At 31.8% G+C, this 18,873-nt stretch overlaps 1 protein-coding gene across 1 annotated transcript; it reads left to right on the top strand.

Annotated features, from left to right (window-relative positions):
• Positions 1-12,105: 12,105 nt before the first annotated feature.
• Positions 12,106-18,387, top strand: LOC139901272 (uncharacterized). The gene is made up of 2 exons (XM_071883999.1): positions 12,106-12,137; positions 16,884-18,387. Exons 1-2 carry the CDS (start codon positions 12,106-12,108, stop codon positions 18,385-18,387), a joined length of 1,536 nt encoding a protein of 511 aa, XP_071740100.1.
• The last annotated feature ends 486 nt before the right edge of the window (positions 18,388-18,873 follow it).

Below are 18,873 nucleotides of genomic sequence, written 5' to 3' on the forward strand. Positions count from 1 at the left end.
GAAAAGATATAGAATTTGAAATTGGAGAGATGGTCATGCTTAAAGTTACACCTTGGAAAGGCGTTGTTCGATTTGGTAAACGAGGGAAATTAAATCCAAGGTATATTGGACCATTCAAGATTATTGATCGTGTCGGACCAGTAGCTTACCGACTTGAGTTACCTCAACAACTCGCGGCTGTACATAACACTTTCCACATCTCGAATTTGAAGAAATGTTTTGCTAAAGAAGATCTCACTATTCCGTTAGATGAAATCCAAATCAACGAAAAACTCCAATTCATCAAAGAACCCGTCGAAATAATGGATCGTGAGGTTAAAAGACTTAAGCAAAACAAGATACCAATTGTTAAGGTTTGATGGAATGCTCGTAGAGGACCCGAGTTAACCTGGGAGCGTGAAGATCAGATGAAGAAGAAATACCCGCATCTATTTCCAGAAGATTCGTCAACACCTTCAACAGCTTAAAATTTCGGGACGAACTTTATTTAACGGGTAGGTACTGTAGTGACCCGAACTTTTCCATGTTTATATATATTAATTGAGATTGATATTTACATGATTAAATGTTTCCAACATGTTAAGCAATCAAACTTGTTAAGACTTGATTAATTGAAATATGTTTCATATAGACAATTGACCACCCAAGTTGACCGGTGATTCACAAACGTTAAAACTTGTAAAAACTATATGATGACATATATATGGATATATATATATAGTTAACATGATACTATGATAAGTAAACATATCATTAAGTATATTAACAATGAACTACATATGTAAAAACAAGACTACTAACTTAATGATTTTTAAACGAGACATATATGTAACGATCATCGTTGTAAAGACATTTAATGTATATATATCATATTAAGAGATATTCATACATGATAATATCATGATAATATAATAATTTAAAATCTCATTTGATATTATAAACATTGGGTTAACAACATTTAACAAGATCGTTAACCTAAAGGTTTCAAAACAACACTTACATGTAACGACTAACGATGACTTAACGACTCAGTTAAAATGTATATACATGTAGTGTTTTAATATGTATTTATACACTTTTGAAAGACTTCAATACACTTATCAAAATACTTCTACTTAACAAAAATGCTTACAATTACATCCTCGTTCAGTTTCATCAACAATTCTACTCGTATGCACCCGTATTCGTACTCGTACAATACACAGCTTTTAGATGTATGTACTATTGGTATATACACTCCAATGATCAGCTCTTAGCAGCCCATGTGAGTCACCTAACACATGTGGGAACCATCATTTGGCAAATAGCATGAAATATCTCATAAAATTACAAAAATATGAGTAATCATTCATGACTTATTTACATGAAAACAAAATTACATATCCTTTATATCTAATCCATACACCAACGACCAAAAACACCTACAAACACTTTCATTCTTCAATTTTCTTCATCTAATTGATCTCTCTCAAGTTCTATCTTCAAGTTCTAAGTGTTCTTCATAAATTCTACAAGTTCTAGTTACATAAAATCAAGAATACTTTCAAGTTTGCTAGCTCACTTCCAATCTTGTAAGGTGATCATCCAACCTCAAGAAATCTTTATTTCTTACAGTAGGTTATCATTCTAATACAAGGTAATAATCATATTCAAACTTTGGTTCAATTTCTATAACTATAACAATCTTATTTCAAGTGATGATCTTACTTGAATTTGTTTTCGTGTCATGATTCTGCTTCAAGAACTTCGAGCCATCCAAGGATCCGTTGAAGCTAGATCCATTTTTCTATATTCAAGTAGGTTTATCCAAGGAACTTAAGGTAGTAATTATGTTCATAACATCATTCGATTCATACATATAAAGCTATCTTATTCGAAGGTTTAAACTTGTAATCACTAGAACATAGTTTAGTTAATTCTAAACTTGTTCGCAAACAAAAGTTAATCATTCTAACTGGACTTTTAAAATCAACTAAACACATGTTCTTTATCTATATAATATGCTAACTTAATGATTTAAAACCTGGAAACACGAAAAACACCGTAAAACCGGATTTACGCCGTCGTAGTAACACCGCGGGCTGTTTTGGGTTAGTTAATTAAAAACTTTGATAAACTTTGATTTAAAAGTTGTTATTCTGAGAAAATGATTTTTATTATGAACATGAAACTATATCCAAAAATTATGGTTAAACTCAAAGTGGAAGTATGTTTTCTAAAATAGTCATCTAGACGTCGTTCTTTCGACTGAAATGACTACCTTTACAAAAACGACTTGTAACTTATTTTTCTGACTATAAACCTATACTTTTTCTGTTTAGATTCATAAGTTCAATATGAAACCATAACAATTTGATTCACTCAAAACGGATTTAAAATGAAGAAGTTATGGGTAAAACAAGATTGGATAATTTTTCTCATTTTAGCTACGTGAAAATTGGTAACAAATCTATTCCAACCATAACTTAATCAACTTGTATTGTATATTATGTAATCTTGAGATACCATAGACACGTATACAATGTTTCGACCTATCATGTCGACACATCTATATATATTTCGGAACAACCATAGACACTCTATATGTGAATATTGGAGTTAGCTATACAGGGTTGAGGTTGATTCCAAAATATATATAGTTTGAGTTGTGATCAATACTAAGATACGTATACACTGGGTCGTGGATTGATTCAAGATAATATTTATCGATTTATTTCTGTACATCTAACTATGGACAACTAGTTGTAGGTTACTAACGAGGACAGCTGACTTAATAAACTTAAAACATCAAAATATATTAAAAGTGTTGTAAATATATTTTGAACATACTTTGATATATATGTATATATTGTTATAGGTTCGTGAATCAACCAGTGGCCAAGTCTTACTTCCCGACGAAGTAAAAATCTGTGAAAGTGAGTTATAGTCCCACTTTTAAAATCTAATATTTTTGGGATGAGAATACATGCAGGTTTTATAAATGATTTACAAAATAGACACAAGTACGTGAAACTACATTCTATGGTTGAATTATCGAAATCGAATATGCCCCTTTTTATTAAGTCTGGTAATCTAAGAATTAGGGAACAGACACCCTAATTGACGCGAATCCTAAAGATAGATCTATTGGGCCTAACAAACCCCATCCAAAGTACCGGATGCTTTAGTACTTCGAAATTTATATCATATCCGAAGGGTGCCCTGGAATGATGGGGATATTCTTATATATGCATCTTGTTAATGTCGGTTACCAGGTGTTCACCATATGAATGATTTTTATCTCTATGTATGGGATGTGTATTGAAATATGAAATCTTGTGGTCTATTATTATGATTTGATATATATAGGTTAAACCTATAACTCACCAACATTTTTGTTGACGTTTTAAGCATGTTTATTCTCAGGTGATTATTAAGAGCTTCCGCTATCACATACTTAAATAAGGACGAGATTTGGAGTCCATGCTTGTATGATATTGTGTAAAAACTGCATTCAAGAAACTTATTTTGTTGTAACATATTTGTATTGTAAACCATTATGTAATGGTCGTGTGTAAACAGGATATTTTAGATTATCATTATTTGATAATCTACGTAAAGCTTTTTAAACCTTTATTGATGAAATAAAGGTTATGGTTTGTTTTAAAATGAATGCAGTCTTTGAAAAACGTCTCATATAGAGGTCAAAACCTCGCAACGAAATCAATTAATATGGAACGTTTTTAATCAATAAGAACGGGACATTTCACTTGAAACTACATTATATGGTTGAATGATCGAAGCCGGATATGCCCCTTTTGCTTGGTAGCCTAAGAATTAGTAAACCAGTCTACTAATTGATGCGAATCCTAAAGATAGATCTATTGGGCCTAACAAACCCCATCCGTTGTAGTGGATGCTTTAGTACTTCGATGTTGTTTTATCATGTCCGATGGATGTCCCGGAATGATAGGGGATATTCTTATATGCATCTTGTTAATGTCGCTTACCAAGTGTTCAATCCATATGAATGATTTTTGTCTCTATGCATGGGACGTTTATTTAAGAGAAATGAAAAATAAAAATCTTGTGGTCTATTAAATTGATGAAAATGAATGATTATGTTAAACTAATGAACTCTCCAACCTTTTGGTTGACACTTTAAAGAATGTTTATTCTCAGGTATGAAAGAAATCTTCCGCTGTGCATTAACTCATTTTAAGGATATTACTTTGAGTCATTCATGGCATATTTTGAAAGACATTGCATTCGAGTCATTGAGTTCATCAAAGATTATTATTAAGTTAATTTATAATTGGATAGTAGATATTATGAAATGGTATGCATGCCTGTCAATTTTTGATGTAAAGAAATTTTATCTTTTAAAAACAAATGCAATGTTTGTAAAATGTATCATATAGAGGTCAAATACCTCGCGATGTAATCAACTATTGTGAATTGTTTATAATGTATATGAACGGGTCCTTTCACGCGATAACACGAATTAAATCCTGAGATTTTGCAGAGAGATTTAGTAAATGAATCTTAACAAGACTGCATTTTTACTTTTTGAAATTATATCCGAATTTGAGGTATAGATTAAATGGAACAATAACAGGGGACGGGGCCTGGGTTTTTAAAAAAAAAAAATTTATTTTCCAGTTTAATTTTGTAAGGAACGAATTATATAGTGATTAATATATGATGTAGTAGGTGTTATTGATTCAATGCTGTCTGATAGCAATGGTGATCGATATAAACCATTCAATCAAGCTGACAAGAACAAAAAAATAAAAATAAAGATATTAAAAAGTTTGATATCAATTTATAACAGCATTTGGTTATATCTGAGATGAGATTCGATTTTTAGAGGTAGGAAACAAAATCCAGAATAGTGAGATTGTGATAGGAAATTGGTTATATCACAGAACACGTTATAAATATAGATATATTAATAATAATGCTATTAATAATAAAAATAATAATAATAAATGATAATAATACTGATAATATTAATTATTAATAACAATATTTATAGTAATATTAATAATAATACTGATAATATTAATACTACTTACTTTAGTAATCATAATGATAATAATAATAATACTTGTTAATAATAATAATGATATAAAAAAATATTTAAAATTTTAATATTAGTGTTAGTTTAATAATAATAATAATATTTTTTTAAGAATAAATATAATAATAATATGATAATATTGATAATAACGATAATGATAACAATAATCATAATAATACCAATAATAATATAACAAATTACATGTAACAAATTTTATACTATAATCTTTGATGATACTAATAATAATAATTTATGTAATAATAATACAACTATAATTAAACTTGTAATTACATCTAATACTTTAATATTACAGTTTATTGATTATGTAATATTTATTAGTTATAGAATATATAATAACTTTTATTAAATATTTATTATTTATAAATTTTAGTTTAATATACATATCATAATAGTTATAGAAACCATATATATAGATTTATTTTAATAACAACTTAAGTATTTTGTATCATACTTTACATATTTGATTCTAATGATTCAATAGCATTTTATTATTTCCAATACTTACATTCATTTTAATATATATTTTATTTATTTACAACAATTGTTCGTGAATCGTCGGGAGTGGTCAAAGGTTAACTGAATATATGAACATCGTTTCAAAATTTTCTTGACTCAACATTACATACTTTGCTTATCGTATCGAAATCATATAAAGATTAAGTTTAAATTTAGTCAAAAATTCTCGGGTCGTCACAAATGTTACTTGTGGAGTTGTGATGATGGGATTGAATGAGGAGTAAGTATTCTTATGTAAGGTGGTCGTGTAGTACCAAAGTGCGGTATCTGTGACGACCCGGAAATTTCCGACCAAATTTAAACTTAATCTTTATATGATTTCAATACGATAAGCAAAGTCACTTTAGTTGAATCTCAAAATGTTTTGAACTATTTCATGGAATCATTTGACCTTTGACTATTTCCGACAATTCACGAACAATTGTTTGTAGATAAATATGTATATATATATATATATATATATATATATATATATATATAAATGTAAGTATTTATAATAGTTTGAAATTATAAAAATATAATTTAAGCATTAGAATTAAATATGTAAAATGGGATACAAAATAATTAAGTGTAAATTTAAAATGAATCTATATATAAATATATATGAATTTTATATATAATTATTAATATATGTATATAGTAATATATATTAAATTTATAAATATTCAATATTCAATATATGTTATTATATAATATACATTATATGATTAGTAAATAGGACATAATTAATAAATTATAATATTAATATATTAAATTTAAATTATAAGTTAAAATGATTGTTATAGTAATTTTACTTTCAATATTAATATCAAAAATTAGTATTATAAATATAACATACTAATATGAAACTTGTTATATAAATTGTTATATTGCTAATAATAATATTATTATTAATGATATAAATTATTAGTACAGTATTATGATTATTATCATTAATTATTATCATTTTTATCATTATTAAATATTATCATTATTAGTATTATTTTTTTTTTTGTATTATTTTGATGTTATTACTATAAATATTATATTTTTATTATTATTATCATTATTATTCATTATTATGATTATTAATTATCATTATTATTAGGATTTTGATTAATATACTTAATAATTATTAATACTAAAATTAAAACCCAAAGGATGATGCAAAAGTCGTGAACCTCAACATCAACCTTTTATATTTTTTTTGTTTCCTTCCTAAATTGTTAAATATCAGAATCAGACTTTGTACAAATCTGTTAAACCTTGCTATCTGCTTTTTATTTATTTTGTTTTCTTCTCTATGGCCCGAATATAATGTCGACAGATTTCAATTCATAAAAGGAATCGATTAGCTTGTGTTCAAAAGGAAATCATCCAACTTTCTATCACCAACAGAATTATTTTTTTTTTTTACAGCTCGCTACCTCTGTATTGTTCTTATTTTTTTAAAACTTTTGTAAATGAGGTTTTGTTAGGAATATATTACTCAATCTTTCTGCAAAGTATCAAATCGTTATATCAATCCTAAATTTTGGAGTCAAACATTAAATTCAAAAAGTCAACCTTTTTGTTCATCAATAAATTCGAATTGGTTTTGATGTTATTGGTTCAATTGAGGATCCAGATAGTTTCTAGGAGTCTTTTACAATGTTTTTCATGTTATATGTGTTAGCTAAAACAGCCTAGATTTTCGAAAGTGATTTTTAGTTCATTAAGGAGCCGGCTGTTATGTTATGATTCTGTTATATATATATTTTTTTTGTTTTCTGTTAATTAAACAATTATCACACAAGTCATTTTCTATTTCGTTTATACATCATACTACAAGTCTTAATTCGCTCTTATGATAGGATATTAGTTTAACCGATTGATGATTGAGGAAGAAGAAGTAGTACAGAAGATATACTAGATATATAGTTATAGGATGGTTATTAATTCAGGAAAACAAACATAGCGGAATGGTTTAAGGGGTGTACGGGTGAGCAGGTGGTCACGGGTTCGAGTCCCGGCATGGACTATTTTTTTTGGAACTCATTTCAATTAAGGTAGCCCTTTTTATTATAGTTTCATTATTATTATTATTATTATTATTATTATTATTATTATTATTATTATTATTATTATTATTATTATTATTATTATTATTATTATTATTATTATTGTTATTATTATTATTATTATTGTCATTGTTATTGTTATTATTAGTTTTAAAATTATTATTATTAGTATCATAGTTATAAGTATCATAAATATTATTAATATTATTATTAATATTAGTATAATCATTCGTAGTAATGTGATTAATAAGATTATTATCATTATTATTAGTGTTACCATTAGTACTAGTATTATTATTTAAAAACTATTAGTATTATCATTACTAACATTATCATTATTAGTATTGTTATTATTCTTAACACGATTATGAGCATATTAATAACATTTATATTATAAAATTTATAATAAAAGTTGATATGGCAAAAATTATGAATATGGATAAAAATTTTAAGTTATAGGAACTATGGATATAGGTTTAGAAACTAAATATGATGTTTATGATAAATCTGATTATTATTATTAACACTGCTATTATTATTATTATTATTATTATTATTATTATTATTATTATTATTATTATTATTATTATTATTATTATTATTATTATTATTATTATTATTATTATTATTATTATTATTATTATTAAGGGAATATGTCACTTTTATTAAAACTATTATTCTTACTAAAATTAATATTATTATTAAAGTTAATATCTTTATTAAGATTATCATTATTAAAATTAATATTATTATTAATAATATTACTATCAATATTATGACTACCACTCTTATCATTTTTAGTATTTTTACAAGTAAATATTTTTATATAAAGATACACTACAATAATATTAATATTACATATCACTATATTTTTATTATAAAAATGATATTAACTAAACTATATTTTAACATCACTATATTTTTATCACTATATATATATATATATATATATATATATATATATATATATATATATATATATATATATATATATATATATATATATATATATATATATATATATATATATATATAATGTACCAATTAATACATAAATATATATTGTTATCTTATATAAACCCTAATATACATTTTATTATTAACATATTAAAGAATGATAAATAATATTTATAAAAGATATATAAATTAAATATACCAAACTATCTATATCTATATAACATAAAATATAACAAGTATATTAATAATAATAATATATATAAACTTGCTCGATTACGATTACATGTATTAATAAATATACAATTGATATAGGTTCGTGAATCCAAGGCCAACCCTGCATTGTTCAGTTTCGTCGTATGAATATTTTTACTACAAAATATTGGATAGTGAGTTTCATTACTCATTTTTATATATATTTTTGGGACTGAGAATACATGCGCTGCTTTTATAACTGTTTTACGAAATAGACACAAGTACTTGAAACTACATTTTATGGTTAAATTATTATACCGGATATCACCCTTTTAGCTTGGTAGCCTAAGAATTTGGGAACAGACCCCTAAATTGACGCGAATCCTGAAGATAGATCTATGGGCCTAACGAACCCCATCCAGGTTATGGATGCTTTAGGACTTCAATTTTTATATACAGATGAGTGTACCTGTATATTGGGGATATTCTAGATGCATTTGTTAATGTCGGTTACCAGGTGTTCACGATATGAATGAATTTTAATTCGCGGGTTATGGGTGTTATTATGTACTCGGGTTACGTGTATAATTAAATATCTAAAATCTTGTGGTCTATTAAAATGATGAAAATGAATGATTATGATAAACTAATGAACTCACCAACCTTTTGGTTGACACTTGAAAGCATGTTTATTCTCAGGTATGAAAGAAATCTTCCGCTGTGCATTTGCTCATATTAGAGATATTACTTGGAGTCATTCATGACATATTTCAAAAGACTTTGCATTCGCGTCGTCGAGTTCATCAAGATTATTACTAAGTCAATTATAGTTGGATATATTATGAAATGGTATGCATGCCGTCAACTTTCGATGTAATGAAAGTTTGTCTTTTAAAAACGAATGCAATATTTGTAAAATGTATCATATAGAGGTCAAGTACCTCACAATGAAATCAACTATTGTGAATCGTTTATAATGTATATGATGGGTCATTAAAGTATGAGACCAAGTGTGAAGTTGGAGATCACGGAAGTGAGAGAATGAAACTGTTGTTGCGAGTGCTCTCATGATGTAAATTTGGGCTGGTGTGAAACTTGGATAGTACTGTCGAGCGAGTACAAGTTCGATATTGTGGTGAATACTGTATTTTCCCTGTCGAGAAACGTGATCGTGGAAATTTTCAGTGGATTATTCCACTTTATGGATGATTGTGAAGCGGGGAGCGCCGGTTCTGATTGTCTCACAACGAGACATGTGGATGTTGTTTGCTTGTGAGGGTGTGTTCGTTGGTTGCATTGAAATGTCGAGGCCATCCTTAACGGGCGGTCTAGGCAAGAGGATTCACCCTGCGTTGGTGGATATTTTGTGGGTCGTGTGGCGGATTGCGAATTTGTTATGATGATAATTCGCTGTTGACGGGATTCTAGTATATGAATAGTTTCCATGCTAGTACTAGGAAGCCATTTTGTGTGGTTGTGTTGTGGGGTTTAGAGGAGAAACCCTGTATCGAGTGTTGATGTATAGTCTAGCTCGTGGTGTATTATTGTCATCCTAGATTAATTCATGGACAGATGGTCGTGTGCGGATTGATTGATGGGAAGTTTGTGTTACTAGTGTGATTATTTGGTGATACCGAAATTTTTTCATTGAAGGAATAATCCCGTTGTGTTGACGGGAGAAGTTGGTTCTCGAATTAGGGAACATTCTCGATTGACCGGTGTTGGTATGGCTTATTGCCATCAGTGGGATCCCATTACAACAATATCCTTGTGCTAAGTATTGGAGTGCCACCATAAGAAGTGCTCATTGGAAGAGCATGTCGGTTTTGCCCTTTGGTAACGACTTGTCAAATTTTAATCTACCGGTGGTAGTTGTGGAAGATCAATGCTTACGCATAAGCGGATGTGCGACCGGTTGAGTGGTGCGTAAATGAGTCGTTGAAGTACGGAGTACTATCGCGGCATGGATCCTTCTCAATTTGGATTAATTCAAGACTTGGTTCACTGCGTAGTGGAGCTAGTAGAGCGTGTTAGGTGATATAGTTATGAATGTACCTTGTTGCGAGTTTTAGCCGAGAGAAATTGAAGGAATATATGGCGTTTTCCGTATTTCCTAAGTGGGCATTTTGGACTTTTAGTGTATGAGATACCGCTTGTTACAGTAATGCATGCTAGTGATTATTAGCGTGTGGTGAGATTTTTAATTTAACGGAAGATGTTATGGACATCAGGTTTGGTTGTGTTTCGTAAGATCGTGGGATGTGGTTCCCATTGTATGTAAGGGTGAAGGCATTGAAGCACTTACCTCTTGGTAAATGATGAGGATCACGGGGACGTGATCCAGTTTAAGTGGGGAAGAGTTGTAAGACCCTGGATTTTATGCAGTTGAAAGTGTTCTCGAAAGTGTCAGTAAATGTGTGCATCAGAAACTGTCACTAAAAGTCAACCTAACACTTATGCATTTTTTAGAATTTGCATCAGAATCAGAATTTACATTTGAAAACTGTGTTGTCTTCCTTTTCAGTTATAGTGCGTGGTGCGCGTTTATATGCGCGGCGCGCAAAAGTAGCTGGGAGCAAGCCTTCATTATTTTAAGGTTTTTAAGAGGGTGTTTTGGTCTTTTAACTTCGAGGTCGGGTTTGAAACCACAAAACTGATCTCAAACTCATTCTTATCTTCTTTTCCACCAACCAAACCTTAGAGAGAGAGAAGAGTTTCTAGAAAGAGGAAACTTTAGTTATTGATCAAGATGGTGATTTTTGCCCAAATGGGAAGCGAGTCTTGGTTCTCCTTGATGTTTCTAGCTACTAGCTCGGTTTTGGAGTTGAGGTAAACCCTAGATTCGATTTTAATTACTTTGATTTTGATTTGGGGTTAGGGTTAGTGCTAATTGGGGATATAAACCCCATTTCTCATGTAATTGGGCGTTTTGTTATATGTATTGTGTAAGTAAACTAGATTATTGTGGGTTTATGGTTTGATGATGAATTTGAAAGTATTTATCATGGATTTGGGTGTTAGTCACTAGTTTGTAAGTGTAATGGCGGTTTTGATGTTCTTAAGAACATATTTGCTAGTCAAAATGGGCGTTGACTTTGATTTAGTGTCAAACTATGTTTTGAGTCAATATTTAGTGAATCAAGTGTGTAAATACTTGGTTTAGGTGTTAATTGGTGTTTTTGAAATATAATCACTAGCCATTAGTGATTATGGGCGTTTTTGTGACTTGTGTCAAAATGGGTAAATTGAATTGGGTCAAATTTGATGATGACACTAGTTTTGGTCAATGGATGTTTAAACACTTGTGTTAAGTGTTAAATGGCGTTTTTGGAAGTAATCGCACATGAGAGGTGATTTTGATTCAAAGTGATGTTTTAACAAGTCAAACGTGGTCAAACACAATATGGGTCAATATTGTACATATTGCGATTTTGGTGTAAATAACGGTTTGGAATGATCACTACCTAAGTAGTAATTTAGTGTCGGGACCTAGGTTGGTCTAATTGGTGTCAAGTATAATTTAGGTTAAATTGTACTTTGTAGAGTGGGTTTGAATTACCACCCGAAGTGGTAATTGGTTTGTGTCCATTAGGTATTAAATGGGCGGGTTTTGGCGAGCAAAGTGTGATCCCACTGCTAAGGGATGTTTATGTCGGGTTCTCTTTTAGAAAATGTCTATTTATGTGTATATTGTACCTATGTGTGATATAGGTGGTTACTTGCTCGGATTTGAGGACGGAGATCATGTTATACATGACTTGTGTGGGCATTCAAAGGTGAGTGGAATAATTATATGTGTATGGTGTATTTACTTGTGTGAATTGCGATGTGGGTTAACGTTCGCGTGTTCGATACCACATCATATTGGCATGTGGTATGGGTTTAAAGTTCGTGTGTTCGATACCATATCATCAAGTGTGCGTGGGCGTGAAGTGTGGGTTTAAAGTTCATGTGTACGATACTACATTTCACGTGACGGGTGGGTTTAAAGTTCGCGTGTACGATACCACTCGGGGGTTAGTGATATATGTCGTTGTACACTAATGGTTGTTGTGAACACCGATGGTGTTTCTCGAGCACCATTCCCTTGTAATATTGGTTAACCATGGTTATGTTTTGTAGTTTAGCATATTATATTGTATTGGTTATATGCTATTGATCGTGCTAGCTTGCGTAATTGGAGACTTTTAGCTTTATACTTTGCGATGGTATGCTAATTAGATTGCTAGCATGTATGTGGTATTTGTGTAAGTGTTTGCAAGCAAGTAGATTATATATGTATATGCATAATTATTGCATTCATTAAGCTTTATACTTATCCCTCTCGTTGTTTACCTTTTTATAGGTATCGTTGATGCGGAGTTACCTAGTTGCTAGACTAGGGTTGATAGACATTGCTTAAGCTTGGAGGATTAGCTTTTAGATATTTGGACGCGGATTGAGGATTTGGTAGTCCCCGGGATTATGCTCTTGGTATCGGGTTAGGTTATAGAGTCCTAACTCGTGTAAATGTATATTTCGGTCGAAATTACACCGTTTGGTTGTATGGGTTGTTGAAACCGTTTTGTAAACTTATATACTTTTGTTGTACGTTGACATTCTTCGTCGTGAAGTAGGTACAGGTATAGAAATTGCTTTGTTGGAAAATTCGGCGTTTACCTTAAAAATTGCTGATCCTGTTTTGTGTTATAAAGCGCGTAACTCGGACACATGCGCGCCGCGCATATGTGTCTGGTCACAAACTGCCTTTAAAAAAAATAAAGAAACGTGTGTTTTCTCGTGCTACATTTTGGGGTCGTTACATGCGCTTTTTTTGCGTATAACATCCCCTCCCGGGGACTTAATCATGCGCATATCCGCATGCGCGGATTTCACGCATATAAATGCGCTAATTAGCATTAAGTCTTATAAAGTCAATACGCATTCAATGCGGATTCATCCTCGCGTGTCATTTGGTCTGCAGCATGCGGGTAGCGCGTGCGCCTATTCGCATGTCGGTTGTAAATTTCTTGTTGATAAAGTACATTATCTTTTCCATAACTATATTCGAGATTCGGGGAAGTTAGTTATGGAAAGGATCGTGATAATATTAGGTGATATTATAATGTAGGGTTTATCTATTAATACAAAACCCCAAAAAACCAACCCCATGAACACACAACACGATTACGTAGAACATACTTTGTCATCACGGGTTACGTAATCATCAACATCTTCATCATTCATCTTCAAGGTTAACAGGTTAGTCCATGTTGACAGTTACCTACAACCTTTTCGGCCCATTGATCGACGAACGTCATCAATGGCGGACTTAACCATTTAGCCACTCCATCGATATCATCATATCAATCTGGGTTATTCACAGTAGCCGGAACAGAGAGCTAAATACTAAAATCCTTAAACCCCACATTATTAGTAACTTATGGATAGAATACCTTATGAAAAATCTATGCATGATCAATCCAAAATGTTTTAAGTAATACCACCGCCACAATGGTCCAATAAGAATGACCGTTGACTTACGGTAATTGATATTATGAATATAAGAATGGTTGTTGACTTACGCTAAATGATATTGATATTGATATTAATATATATATATATATATATATATATATATATATATATATATATATATATATATATATATATATATATATATATAGTAGAGGGAATATAGTAGATGGATCAAATGAGAGCTTTTTTGGTGTGAGAACCCTGAGAACTCAGAAATACACTGAAATTCGAACAAAAAAGGGGAAATTCGAGCAAAAAAAGTGGCGGGCGAGCAAAAAAGGAGATAGTCGAGCAAAAAACAAGAAAGTCGAACAAAAAAAATGTTGGCCGAACAAAAAAAAATCGAACAAAAATTGTGATATTCTAACAAAAATGTGTTCTACATTTTGATAGTCGAACAAAAAAATGTAGAACACAGCAGTAGTCGAACAAAAATGTGTTCTACATTTTTTTAATTCGAACAAAAAAAGGGCGGTCGAACAAAAATTGTGATATTCGAACAAAAATGTGTTCTACATTTTTGATAGTCGAATAAAAAAATGTAGAACACATGATAGTCAAACAAAAATGTGTTCTACGTTTTTGAAAATAATAAAAAAAACAAAATATATTTGCTCGACTATGATTTTTTGTTCGTCCGTGTTTTTTATTTTTGCTCGAATTTCCTTTTTTTTGTTCGTCCGTGTCCTTTTTTGCTCGAATTTTAGTGTATTTTGAGTGTATTTGGAGTTCCTAGAATTCTCACACTAAAAAAGTTCTCACTGGATCCTCTCCCTATATATATATATATATATATATATATATAGTGGTAGGATCAAGAGGGAAGTAACCATTCGGGCGGAAGCGAGGGGAAGCAAAACTTTTTTTTTCGTTTTTTGAAAAAACTTTGTTAACGAACATTATAGATGAGATGAAAATATGAACAATTAGTAGAGACACTTTGTGATAAATGTTTTTATTTTGGCGGGAAAACGCTCGAAGAAGTAATATATAACAATTATCGTGTTTTTCGAGCGTATTTTGAGGTTTTTAGCTATTGGGGTTTAGATATTAGGGTTTAGATATTAGGGTTTATAGGGTTTAGATATTAGGGTTTAGAAATTTACGGTTTAGGGTTTAGATTTAGGGTTTAGATTTAGGATTTAGATTGAGTTTTTAACACGAACGGTTTAGAGTTTAGGGTTTAGGGATTAGGGTTTAGGGTTTGGTGTTTTGGGTTTATGGAATAAACCCAAAACACCAAACCCTAAACCCTAAACTCTAAATCGGGCTAAATTTTACTTCACAAAACATGAAGAAAAAAAACGTTCATATTCTTCACGAACAATATTATCTTGAATGTTATTTTTGTCGATCGTTTTCCCGCCTAAATAATAACATTCATCACGAAATGTCTCTTCTAAATGTTCATATTTTGTGTGATCTTAATGCCGAAAAAAAAAATTTAAAAAAACAAAAAAAAAATTTGCTTCCCCCCGATTGGTTACTTCCTCATTGATTCTGCCCCTATATATATGAGTTGTAATCACTTACATCCATTAATTTGCTTGAAATTCAAGGGACCAATGAGAGCACGACATGTGGCGCGAAAATCACATGTGATTGAAAAAAAACAAAAAATTTAAAAAAAAAATTCGAATTTTTTTTCGAATTTTTTTTTTCGAATTTTTTTTTTCGATTTTTTTTTTACAATTACATGTGATTCTGCATGTCAATCACATGTGATTATGCATTTCAAATCCAATCACATGTGATTGTGCAGGTAAATCACATGTGATTGTAAAGAAAAATTCGAAAAAAAAAAATTTGTAAAAAAAATTTCGAAATTTTTTTTAAAAAAAAAAAATTTTGGAAAAAAAAATTTCTGAATTTTTTTTTTCAATTACATGTGATTTTCGCGCCACATGTCGCGTTCTCATTGGTCCCTTAGATCTCAATTTAATTTATGGATTCAAATGAATATTCCTCATATATATATATATATATATATATATATATATATATATATATATATATATATATATATATATATATATATATATATATATATATATATATATATATATATATATATATATAACTGGAAATTAGCTAACGAACCTAACCAAACTGGTATCGCCGTCGTCGGAGCTCCCACGCGCCACCAGGAGTAACCGGAAGAGGTGCGTTTTTTCGGCGAATAAACTAGTTTTTCTGCAATTTTCGGCAAGTGGGATACCATCTTCTACGGATCGGGCTCAGGAACGTTTTTCCTCACAAGAAACAACCACTTTTGCACTCGCCGGCCTCACCATTTCCCGTCAATTGCCGCCGGCTGCTACCGAAAATTAACTTTTCCGGCTGGTTACCTCTTACCACTCCCTTTATTTGTGTTGGTTAACTGATTCTGTGTGCTGCTTGTCTTTTACGTATATATACATACCTCATATTCACATTATCAGTGTTCTTATTTATTTATTTATTTATTTATTTATTTATTTATTTATTTATTTATTTATTTCATTTTCAATTTAAAATATTTTAAATAACAAATATATACTACTTTTACATATTCCTTTTTAGCTTGTTTTGGTGTATAGGTTAAATATAGACCTTACACTTACTTATGGTTACTTGAGGTCATGTCCTCCTACTTTAGGGGTGGGTAGGACTAGAGGGGTTAGAAGCGTTAGTAGGGTAGCCACCCTTGGTAAGATTAGAGTGGGTAGTTGGAATATAGGAACATTGACGGGCAAGAGGATTGAGCTCGTTGATACCTTTCTTAAGAGTAATGTGGACATAGTGTGTGTTCAAGAGACTAGATGGAAGGGTGAAGGGGCGGTAGATATTAAGGACTATAGGTTGTGGTACTCGGGTTCTAGGATAGCACGGAACGGGGTAGGTATCTTTTTGGGAAAACTACATAAGGATAACGTTGTTGACGTGGGTAGGTTTAGCGATAGGATTATGTCGGTTAGTCTTATTATTAAGGAGGAGACTTTCACGGTCATTATCGCATACGCACCTCATGCGGGTTTAAGTGAGGCGGCAAAGAAGAGTTTTTGGGAATTGTTAGATGAGGTAGTGAGGGGGTGCCCAGCGGATCATCGATTGATTATAGGGGGTGATCTGAATGGACACATAGGAGCGGAGGCAGAAGGTTACGAGGGAGCCCATGGGGGCTTTGGATTTGGTCCTAGAAACGAAGAAGGGAGCTCAATTCTTGAGTTTGCCATTGTCCACGAGTTGGTTATAGCAAACTCTTTCTTCAAGAAGAGGGATTCTCAGTTAGCCACTTTTCATAGCGGGGGTCGTTGCACCCAGATTGACTTTTTGCTCCTTCGTAAAGGGGAACTTAGGACATGTAAGGACTGTAAGGCCCTTCCAGCCTTGACGTGCTCCTCCCAGCATAGATTGTTGGTCATGGACATAGTCACCCGGGGAAGAGTTGGCAGGAGGGCCAGGGTTGTGCAACATAGAATCCTTTGGAAGAACCTACATGGTGCGAAGGCGGAGACTTTTAGAGTGACTGTTGCTGATAGATTGAGTGTAGAAGGGGATAACGTAGCTCCTACTGACGTAGACCATATATGGAACCGCATGGCATCTACTATCAGAGAGGTGGCAAAAGAAGCTTTAGGGGTGACATTAGGGACATCGAGAGCCCACAAGAGTAGTAGAGAATCGTGGTGGCTTAGTGATGATGTCCAAACGAAAGTCGCGTTAAAGCAGATGAGGTTTAGGGAGCTCATTACTTTTGGAGAAGGGACGTCTGCAGAGAGGACTAGGGTAGAAGAAAGATATAAAGAAGCTAAAAGAGAAGCAAAGAAGGCCGTAGCAATTGCAAAAGACAAAGCTTATGAAGATTTATATAGGAAACTAGACTCCAATGAGGGAGCCAATGACATATATAGAATAGCTAAAGCTAGGGAGCGAAGAGGCAGGGACTTAGTTAACGTCAAATATATCAAGGATGAAGCAGGTCAAAGTATAGTGAGAGAAGACCTCATTAGGAAAAGATGGGAAGAGTATTTTTCATCCCTTTTCGGTAGGGATAGACTTGAGCGGAACGGGGAACTCAACGACGAGGTTCGTGAGGATTAACCACGAGGAAGTGAGAACGGCCTTACGAAAGGTGGGGAGAAACAAAGCAATAGGACCAGACCAAATACCGATCGAGGCGTGGAGGTGCCTAGGAGACGATGGGATTAGATGGCTGACAAACCTTTTCAACACGACGTTTAGAAGTGCAAAGATGCCTATGGAATGGAGACTCAGTGAGGTTATTCCCATTTACAAGAACAAGGGAGATGCGCAAATATGTAGTAATTACAGAGGCATTAAGTTACTTAGTCATACTATGAAACTTTGGGAGAGAGTGATTGAGACGAGGCTCCGACGCGAGACAAAGGTTTCAGAGAACCAATTCGGTTTCATGCCGGGACGCTCGTCCATGGAGGCAATTCACATCGTTAGAAGCCTTATGGAGAAGTATAGGGAAAAACAAAAGAACCTACACATGGCGTTCTTAGACTTGGAAAAGGCTTATGACTGTGTCCCGCGCGAGCTGATTTGGAAGACTCTTAATGT

Source organism: Rutidosis leptorrhynchoides, chromosome 3 (genome assembly GCF_046630445.1).
Source record: "Rutidosis leptorrhynchoides isolate AG116_Rl617_1_P2 chromosome 3, CSIRO_AGI_Rlap_v1, whole genome shotgun sequence".
NCBI lineage: Eukaryota > Viridiplantae > Streptophyta > Magnoliopsida > Asterales > Asteraceae > Rutidosis > Rutidosis leptorrhynchoides.

What these genes read in the sequence shown, in the direction of transcription:
- LOC139901272 (XM_071883999.1), top strand. Translation starts at nt 12,106, where the DNA reads ATGGCGTTTTTGGAAGTAATCGCACATGAGAG. An exon ending in GAAGTAATCGCACATGAGAG is followed by an intron (nt 12,138 to 16,883) that starts GTGATTTTGATT and finishes TTTGGTGTATAG; the next exon opens with GTTAAATATAGACCTTACAC.